General features: G+C 36.5%; 1 protein-coding gene across 1 annotated transcript in view; it reads left to right on the top strand.

The window, feature by feature from the left end:
• The window catches only part of RABGAP1L (RAB GTPase activating protein 1 like), a 210,881-nt gene extending 200,366 nt beyond the window's left edge, over positions 1–10,515 (top strand). Inside the window, exons 20-25 of the mRNA XM_087726774.1 lie at positions 1,227–1,337; positions 3,007–3,111; positions 4,871–4,954; positions 5,822–5,893; positions 6,161–6,355; positions 9,196–10,515. Of these exons, the coding sequence (XP_087582900.1) occupies positions 1,227–1,337; positions 3,007–3,111; positions 4,871–4,954; positions 5,822–5,893; positions 6,161–6,355; positions 9,196–9,351 (723 nt within the window). The 3' untranslated portion in view covers positions 9,352–10,515. The remainder of the gene's footprint in view (positions 1–1,226; positions 1,338–3,006; positions 3,112–4,870; positions 4,955–5,821; positions 5,894–6,160; positions 6,356–9,195) is intronic.
• The last annotated feature ends 208 nt before the right edge of the window (positions 10,516–10,723 follow it).

The raw sequence follows: 10,723 nt of genomic DNA on the forward strand, positions 1-10,723 counted from the left end.
TGAAGTCAAGATTGAGTTAAGCTAAAAGCTTCAAAGTCTTATGTCATGAGTCCTGCAGAAGAGACAGGAAAACACATTATCTAAGCGTGCTTTGGATATTATTAATTCAACTTCAGTATCAAATCAAATATTTATTACTGTTAAAACCAGCATAAGAAAGTAAAAATAAAAAAATAATACAATAAAATAAAATTACATATACAAACTAAGAAATATATTAAAAATGTAAAAGAAATTTCAATTTAATAAAATTTATATGCCGCCCACTCCCTTGGGACTCTGGGCGGCTTACAAGCAAGATAAAAAGACATTTAAAAATTAAGATAAAAAATACAATTATTAAAATTACGCACCATCCATGCTGTCTAAGTGGGGCTGGATATTGATCAACAGCAGCCCTAGGCCTGCCGGAACAGCCAGGTCTTGATGGCTTTACAGAAGGCCGGGAGAGTGGTAAGGGTCCGGATCTCTACGGGTAGATCGTTCCATAGGGCCGGCGCAGCTACAGAGAAGGCCCTCCCCCGGGGGGCCGCCAGCCGGCATTGTCCGGTCGACGGCACCCGGAGGAGGCCCAACCTGTGCGATCTTGTTGGTCGTTGGGAGGTAAGTGGCAGGAGTCTCAGGTAGCCAGGTCCTAAACCATGTAGGGCTTTAAAAGTAACGACTAGCACCTTGAAGCGTGTCCGGAGACCAATGGGGAGCCAGTGCAGCTCGCGGAGGATGGGTGTAACATGGGTGTATCTAGGCACACCCAATATCGCTCGCGCGGCTGCATTCTGGACCAACTGCAGTCTTCGAACACTCTTCAGGGGCAGCCCCAAAATGTCTAAAAAGATCTAAAAAGTGGGTTAACAGCAATGAATAAGGCATGTAGGAACATAGTAAACTCATAACAATATTCCTTATTTGTGGGTATTTCTTAAGGCAAGGCATAATATGTCATGGATGGAATGCTTTTTGTGTTCAAGATAAAATAAGTATTTTACATGATCTATGGGAATAATGAAAGATGACATTTACATATAGAATGCAATATCAAGAGTACCTGAGCTTAATCTGGTTGACTGATGAACAGCATATTATTATATCGTTAATTGCTTAGCTTTTGATGGATGCAATAAATTAGCAACACTTCTAAACCTCTTTTCTATAGTATAAATGGATACACCTTCTCTTTTCTCTCTGTTCTGTTAACTTTCTGCTTGTTGGTTCTTCTTTTTCTGCAGAGGGAGAATCGCAGGCTTCAGGAAGCCAGCATGCGACTTGAACAAGAGAATGATGATCTTGCTCACGAACTTGTAACAAGCAAAATTGCTCTACGAAATGACTTGGACCAGGTATGAAACCTTCCTCTGTAACTAAATTTCTGTGGAAATCGGAGTCCAATGGTAAAACAAAGTAATAAATAAACCAACATAGAAAACCTAATTATCACTTAATGTTTGGCATTGGTTATGTGTGGAAATTGAGTTATACGTATAAACAGAATACTTAGTGCATTCAGCAAGACAGTTACTACTGTTGCAATCTGGGAGAACTGTTGGTTCAAATTACAGTAGAACTTCAGGGTTTTTTTTTAGTATTAAAGGCAATTAATTAATCAGAAAACTCAAATTTGATATTTCCTCTTATGAGAAATTAGGACTTTGAAGCACTATTATTTAAAGATGGCTGAGAAAATGTATTTTTTAAAATGGGATCATTACTTTTATTCTACTATTAAGTAACAAAACTCTTACAACTTTTGAGATTTTACAAAAGGAATACAGTTTATCTAAAAATACAGAATAGCAACACAATAAAATAAAAAATTAGAAAAATAAATTTGGCTAATATGAAAGACATTTGGAATAGAGTATTAGGGTACTTTATACTTCCCAATTAATGGTTTCTGGCTTTAATAACATTAATTATTTCTTATAACCTAAAAGCTTAATTACTTGAGCAAAAAACATTTAGAATTATATTCAAAGAATGCTTTAAAAAGGTTGGTTCTCATTGTTTCTATATTGGACATAAAATACATTTGAAAGTTTTGTGTAGGTCGTCTTTTAATTCCTTATTGTTAGAAAAAATCACTATGCTGAACAAGGCTCTTGGAAGGCCATTAAAAATTAAATGTATTAATGCTGTATTTAATCATAGTCCAAAAACTCTGGAATATCTGTCAAAGGAGAAATTTGAATTTATCAACATGGGGAAAATATGATTAGGGAAGGATGGTTACCGGTATGTTCCAGAATAAAACTTTGGCTAAACAGATATTGTCAGATCTCTGCCTCTAAAATAGCTTTGAACAATGGAGAGGAAGACTGTAAAATGTGATTTGAAATGGTCTGGATATAACTTGCTTAAAAGTGGGATTGTAATGATTACATTAAGGAGCATCATATAACGTAGTCCTCGGTTATTTGATTTCTTATTTAAAATGGTTCTTCTTTAAACTAGAATTAAATATAATATTGCTTTATAATATTTCTTTATTTTCTAGGGACCTTTTTGTCTTTCTTATCTAGGGGATTTAATAATAGGATTATTTTTTTTCTTTTTCCCCTCCAATACATGGAATTTTTAATATAATGGCTTCTTTGTTAAAGCGTATAATCATTTACTATTTAGTAATAATATTAGCTAATATTATTACATATAATATTAAAATTGAAAAGTTTTACAGAATTGATAACTTTAAAGCTTAATACAATTAAATTTAAAAAGCAGAGTTAAGTGTTATGCTTGGATGTTATAAGCATAAATAATTTGCTCCATATGTTAACTACTGGCAGAATAAAAAAATAATAATTAGATTGGAAATGTTCATTTTGGCTCTTTCAATATAGATATATGTATCATAGAGAATCGTTTACAACCCCAGAGTTCCATAATTTGGGGGAAGGATAGATCCCATTTGCACCTATGTCCATATAATTGTTATGGACCCATGCCTACACCACCCATGCTTATTCAGGGAATCTCATTGCTCAGACCATGTCACTCTGAAATTCTCAGGCTGAAGATAAAGCAGATGTTTTGAATAAGGAACTGCTCCTGACGAAACAAAAGCTAGTGGAAACTGAGGAGGAGAAGCGAAAACAGGAAGAAGAAACAGCGCAGGTAAAATAAGTTCCACTGATTCATGAAGTCATACCAAAGAGAAGGGGGCAGAGAAAGTACCACTCTCTTAATGTAAAGAAATTCTGATTCTCTTAAACATTCAGTGTATCTTGTTTCAGTTACATAGAACAAACTTTCCTTGAGGTATTTGATCTTTGAATATCACTAATAGAAATAGTTCCTAAGCTTGTTGGACAGATTTGAAAGTCATATTAGGAAACAAATTAGCATGACTAATTTGAGATGCTTAAACTAATGTATTCTGTGAGGTGCAAGACGTCCAGAGCTAGGATAGAGTTCAAAAGTATTACAAGTTTATTTCATACTACCTATATCCAAGACTGAACTACTAACTTTTAAGGTGGATAGCTGCTAGATAAGAGCCAATGGATTTCAAGGGATGTTGGAGTTAGGTCTCTTATGCAGGTGCAAAGTGATGCTGCTTTTGACCCTACCCTTGGGCTCAGCTTGATCATCTACTTGTTCCTTTTGTTACCTGTCCTTGAATTCTTGCATCTCTTAAATGAGAAATCAGAGTCAACACTATGTATGTATGTATGTATGTATGTATGTATGTATGTATGTATGTATGTATGTATGTATGTATGTATGTATGTATATCTATATATCTATCTATATCTATATCTATCTATCTATCTATCTATCTATCTATCTATCTATCTATCTATCTATCTTCTGAGGTTTTCGCGGGTGTTAGTATGTAGGTCTTTGGTTATTCGGGTTTTCTCCCGCGTAAAATTGGAAGTGTCACCACCAAACATCCACAAAGAAAGCAGACAAAAACCCACACTGATGATGAGGCACGACCAAGGACCAGAAGCCAGACCGCAACTGCACCATTAGCCACTTTAAACCCCTCCTATCCTTACATGAAACACAAACCCCCAACCAATGAGAACACACCTCCACCCAATCAGATTACAGCCAAGCTCCCACCCAATCAGCTCAAACCCCCACTGGCAGTTAAAAGGAAGAAACAGCCGAGATCTCACATTGCTCCTGGAAGCACGAAGCCTGAAGATGACGAATGAGACTTCATCGAAACGTCGCCAAGACAAATCCAATTTTACGTGGGAGAAAACCCGAATAACCAAAGACCTATACATATACATACATACATACATACATACATACATACATACATACATACATACATGTCAGCATAAGAAATCATGTTTCAAAGGACTTTTTAAAAATTAACTACCACTAATTAATAGTCAATTCATCACTCTAGATATTCAACACACTGGAATTAATTTAACTGCAGGATTAAAGGTTTGTGAGATCCTCAAGTCAATAACTCTATGAAAGTGGAAAGCAGGATTTCATTTTTAATGTGTGCCAGTATGGTCGCAGTAAAAAAAATGACAATACAGGTTATCTTATGCTACATTCCTGTTCAGGAATTTCGCAATAAGGCACACTTTTATAAAGTCATGAAAATCCAGTTGACTTTTAATTAGAAGATAGCAATATTTTGTTATTGTAGGAATTAAATCTCCTAAAATAAGTTATAGCTCAGCATTTTCAGTTTTATTTATTTATGCCCACATTTCTATTCTTCTGCAATTCAAGGACTCTCAGCAACATACCAAAGATATGAAACGGTAGTATAGAACAGTAGCTTTTTCAGACAAAAAGTATGTTTTAAAATTGTTCAGTAATTTTCTGGTTACCTTACCTAGATTGTTTAATTGTTTGATTAAGATTAGTGTTGTTTTTTCCCCCCTTCACGCAGCTAAAGGAGATCTTCAGAAAGCAGTTAGAGAAGGCAGAATCTGAAATAAAGAAGACAAGTGCAATCATCGCAGAATACAAACAGGTAATTATGTTGATTTTGGAGGGGACGGGTGTTACGTTTTCAGTTCCCTTTTAAGTTTATATAACTTGGAGAGGAAAGATTCTGTTAAGTACATTAATTTCTAGGTAAAAGTTTGAAATGGTATGGCCCAGGTACTTTAATGATGTCAGAGGTACATTGAATCTTTAGTTCTTTAAGAATGCAGTGCCTCACATGAAATCAACCAATATTTTGAATTTAAAAATAGAATGAAGATTAGCAATGTGTTCATTGACCTCTAAAAAAACATTACAAAAACTGAGAATGTGTTTGGCTGAGGTTGTAAGCAGTTTGAAGGAGTTTTTAGCACCTATGATTTGGTCTTATCCAGCTTTGTTTTGGTTTCAAACTGTAGCATATGTTCTTTATTTCGTTTCTGAAATGTTTATTTTTACCATGATAATATAATTAGGGTTTTATTTCTGTATTTTTAAACTGAAAATACCAACACGTAGTTATTACTTTCCAAGACAATTCTCAACCTGTTGCAAGTCAAAATTTACTTCTTAGCCATCAACTAGCAAAGTCTAGTTAATAAACATGCTTTCTCCATGTTCAAAACTTGCAACAGACGTATGACCCTCATACCAATAGTTATGGTATCTTAATTTTAATAATCTTGGAAATGCCATTCAGTTGGGTCCCAAAGGTGCTTTTTCAGGAGACAACTGGACTTTCTTGTTTTTTTTCCTTTTAAAGACTTTCAATTGGGTCTGAATGGCCCTTGGCAGAGTTGACACATTGTAAGGAACTGATATACTGATTCATTTTAAACATGTCGCTATTATATTAAAGGATGCTTAATTTTTGAAATTTCTTTAAAATTTAAAATATTCCACCTTCTTTTAGATTTGTTCCCAGTTGAGTAGCAGACTAGAAAGACAACAAGTGGCCAGTAAAGAAGAACTTGAAGTTGTAAAGGTGAGAATTGATATCTCTCAGCTTATAATGCCTCACTTTAAATTTAAAGACTGCTAGTGATAAGCAGCAGGAGCAGGCAATTTGACAGCCTGAAACCATATTGCTAACCGTTATCTATGACCAGTAAAGATTTAGAAGTTCTACAGCCTAAGAAATTTTCCTGTGTAGTGGACTTACTGCAAGGGAGACATGTTAATATAGTGAATATGGCTGGGCATTTCTGTTTTTCTTTTTGCATCATGGTCTATTTCTCTTTGGCTACTTCAGGGAAAGGTGATGACTTGCAAACACTGTAGTGAGATTTTCAGTAAAGAAGGAACACTAAAAGTGCCTGCTGCTAAAGACAGGCCAGGAGAAGACACGGATGATGAGAAGGACGCCCTTAAGAAACAACTGCGAGAGATGGAACTGGACTTGGCACAGACTAAGCTGCAGCTTGTGGAAGCCAAATGCAAAATACAGGTAATGTAATTTTAGAAGTGTTTTCTTACATTGTTAAATGTACCGATTGTCATTGCATCCCTCAACATGCAAAGAATGGGTTTTGTTTTTTTTCTCCTGCATGATGGTATTTGAAAGTTAATAGCTGTCCTTATCAAAGCCTTTATTAACAAAAAGGTATTATTTGTAGGCCTCAGGTGATAAGGTAACCAATAGTAATAGCACTTATAAGACTTATATACCATTTCATAGTGCTTTACAGCACTCTCTAAGTGGTTTAGAGCCAGCATATTGTCCCTGACAATCTGGGTCCTCATTTTACTGAGCTTAGAAAGATGGAAGGCTGAGTCAACCTTTAGCCGGTCAGGATTGAACACCTGGCAAGTGAACTGAATTAGCCTGCAATACTGCATTCTAACCACTGCGCCACCATGGCTCCTTATAGATGTATTAGGATATGCATATGACTTTGGGGAGACTAGAAATATTCTTTACTTTCCTAACAAGCACCAGCTTTGGTGCAAGTAGATGCAAATACTGCTTTTTATATACCGTTACTATTATCGTTTTAATTATTTTATTACATGTTTTTTTAAATAATTGTTTATACTTCAGAGATTTATTCATGATCACAATATTTCTGAGTAGGGCATAGATTAGGTTAGATTTGATTGGCAGCAACCAAAATGTGTTGTCATTTTAGCTCACTCATAATACATTTTAACCCAATTTTATAATGTATTTTTGTTACCTTTATAAGGATAGCTTCAAATACCTGCATAATTATTGTAAGTTATTATAAAGTGGAAGCCTAAGTGCAAAAGATCATTATTGGAGAGAAGAGAAAAAGCTATGGAAAACAGCATAGGATTAAGGGGGAAAATGTATTTTGATTCCTCCATAACATTCCATGATTAAGACAATAAAAGTATGCCATAATACCTTATTTGGAAGCATCCCAAGATAATTATGTTAATTATTATGGTTTGTAAAGTCTGCCCAGTCAGGTTTAGAAGTTTTGTCTAGAAATAGCCTAATCTTGCAAGGGATGTTCCAGTGCTGGTTTGCTTTGAAATAATGCCTTAGCAAGATTTAGAAAAATAGAGGCCTACTCTCTTATGGAATAGCACAGACCCTCTATGAAAAACACAACAAATCTGAGAAAAGTTGAAGATATTTTATGCAACGGAAAGTATAGTTAGAGAATAGAGAATATATTTCTTTCAGTATGTAGACAGAATCTTTTAACAAAGAAATCCTGTATTACAGTAATACTGCATTAGTTTTTATATCAGCATTAGAGGCAAAGGTGGCGAATTACTTGGGCTCACCTAATTAAATAGAATTGTTAAATTGTCCTGCAGTGTGGCAATGTAGCTGTGGCAAGTTACCCCATTCCCAGCCAAGTGGTTACAGCGTAAGAAAAGCTGGATCTGATTTTCCCACGCAAAACCTGCCTTTTTCCTCTTCTCCCAGGCCCTACCTCCTATATATTTTTTGAAGTTTGTTTTTCTGTAAGCCGCCCAGAGTCCTTCGGGATTGGGCGGCCTATAAATTTATTCTATTCAATTCAATTCAATCCTTGACCAGTTCGTAAGTAGCAATAGCAATAGCAATAGCAGTTAGACTTATATACCGCTTCATAGGGCTTTCAGCCCTCTCTAAGCGGTTTACAGAGTCAGCATATCGCCCCCACAGTCTGGGTCTTCATTTCACCCACCTCGGAAGAATGGAAGGCTGAGTCAACCTTGAGCTGGTAAGATTAGAACCGCTGAACTGCAGATAACAGTCAGCTAGAAAGTTGGAGGGGGGCGAAAGAAAGGGTGTATGGAGGGTCGAAGAGGTACATTGGGTTTCTATTTTGGGGGGTATTGTCGACAAGAGGAATGGCTGTGTTTATTGTTTAATGTTATATGGCCCCGGTTCTGCACAGTATATATGTGACTGTACGAAAATGAAAATGGGAAATAAAAACACATTTACAAGCATTTACAAACAGTCAGCTGAAGTGGCCTGCAGTACTGCACCCTAACCACTGCGCCACCTCGGCTCTTCTAAGTGTAAAATAGTATTTAAAATAGGTGTTTTGGTAACAGCTTCAGGGCTCGGCATTTCTTTGGTGGACTTTTGGCATTCCATTCTCACACACTCGTGTCCTTGGATCTGCTGGTCTCTTCTGGATTGGCACCGCTGGTTCCTGCCATCCTGTCAATCCTTCTCCTTACATCCCCATTCTCCCCTCACTCTTCACGTTTAAGGCAGAATGCCAGCGAAGCAAAGCAAGCTGAAGTGATTACGATGACAGAACTGACAATATTACTTATTTGGTCATTTAGTGCTTCAAAGTAAAATGTAAGGATTTCTTTTCCTTTTATCTTATCACCTCAATATTCTTGTGAGGTAGGTTGGGGTGAAATTCACTCTGAATTTGGAACTCTCATCGTCCCTAGCCAGTGAAGAAGAGCCGAGGTGGCGCAATGGTTAGGGTGCAGTACTGCAGGCCACTTCAGCTGACTGTTATCTGCAGTTCAGCGGTTCTAATCTCACCGGCTCAAGGTTGACTCAGCCTTCCATCCTTCCGAGGTGGGTGAAATGAGGACCCAGACTGTGGGGGCAATATGCTGACTCTGTAAACCGCTTAGAGAGGGCTGAAAGCCCCATGAAGCGGTATATAAGTCTAACTGCTATTGCTATAGTGTGGCCAAGTGAAAAGGATAATGGGCGTTGCAACCCCTTTGCCATCAGGAGGGGCACATGTTAGCCATGCCATTTTTATTTACATTTGTTCTTCATGCCAGCTCAGATTTTTCTGCTATCTTAAATCATTCTTTTATCAGCACTTAATTCATTTCTTTCCTTAGGAACTGGAGCACCAGAGAGGAGCACTTATGAGCGAAATTCAAACTGCCAAAAACTCTTGGTTCAGCAAAACTTTGAACTCTATCAAAACAGCAACAGGCACACAGCCTCTACAGCAGCCTCAACTCTCATCGTCACCTAAAGAAGGCAGCACATAGTTCCAGCTGCGCCCCATGCGCAAGAGCACAATGGACTAAATCAGCTGAAGCCCCTTGGCAGAGAACTTGTTCAAAGGGGAAGGCAGGGGACCCAGCTGGGAAACCGGTTCCTTCTGTGTCTTTCACTTGTTTTAATGTGGCCCTTTCAGAGGGAAGTTCTATAACAGTTCTGTTTCATGTGGAATACTCTTCCCAGCTGCCTTGATGGAAGCCCCATCTCAGTTCTGTCATATTTTACATGTCATTTTGTAGACCTAGATGTTGAAACATGGATAATTTAGAACTACTTGTTCCATATGTTGCTAAAATTATTTATATTTTTTAAATCTTTCAAAAGAAGAAAAGAGCAAGGCGATTTGTCAGAACGTCACGGTTAGCTGATATCTCAGAACAACTTTTACATCTCTCATTCCTCCTGGCAAAAAATGCAGCTGATATTTTAAGGTTTGACTCTCAGGCTACATTAACAATGTAAGTGGGAAAACAAATTCCAAAAAAAGAAAAAAACAAGTTACTAAATAAGAACATGCAGTAAAACCATGTTTCTTTTCATATGTTGCCTTTAAGATTTCCATAATTTACTTATATATTGCCACTACTCTCCCCACTCCAATACTGTACCTATTGCCAATCTGCATAATCTAACAAAAGTTTTTATGAGCAAATAAACAAAATAAAATAGGTAAATTTTAATGGGGGATTACACCCTTGGTGCTCTTGCACTGTTTCCATTAATATTAATAGGGTTTGTACAGGAGACAGAAAATATTCATGGTAAAACATGTCCAAAATGCATAAAGAAAAGCTAATTGATGATTGGTAGAGCAATTTTTGAAATGATTCCTGTGTCTCTCTGGAAATCATACTTGTTTTGTATCTTTCTAAAGTGCAAAAAAACATTTGTTACATTTTTGAATTGAACATAAAATGTTTATAAAATTGCTTATTTCATGGAGAATTAAATTGCTTAAATTGATGGATTTTTAAAAATTATATATAATGTGCATAATAATATCTTGCAGGTTAACATCACCACCAAATGACTATTAGTTGTGTATTTGGTTTTCATGCTATGAAAAACGTTCCAAGGTTCTATTCATTTTAATCCAAATTAATGCAATAGGCTTTTAGTCAGTTCTGTAAAATAAAGTTTAATTATGTTGGTTCTGTGCTTCTTTGTTAGACATAATTTGCAAATATGAACTCTAAGACTATGATAAAGTTTGCCTTCCCCCATAATAACTGAGGTCTGGTAAAGGAACTGCTAATGCCAGTTAACCAGTGCTGGCTTTCTTCTCAAGTGATCTGAGGTCCTCACTGCCAAGCTACAATCTGGTTGGGCCTTTTTGTGGCTGTCTAATACAAGATTGGG

Source organism: Thamnophis sirtalis, unplaced genomic scaffold, assembly GCF_051295495.1.
Source record: "Thamnophis sirtalis isolate CommonGarterSnake01/CBP01778 unplaced genomic scaffold, rThaSir2_p1.2 scaffold_12, whole genome shotgun sequence".
Lineage (NCBI taxonomy): Eukaryota > Metazoa > Chordata > Lepidosauria > Squamata > Natricidae > Thamnophis > Thamnophis sirtalis.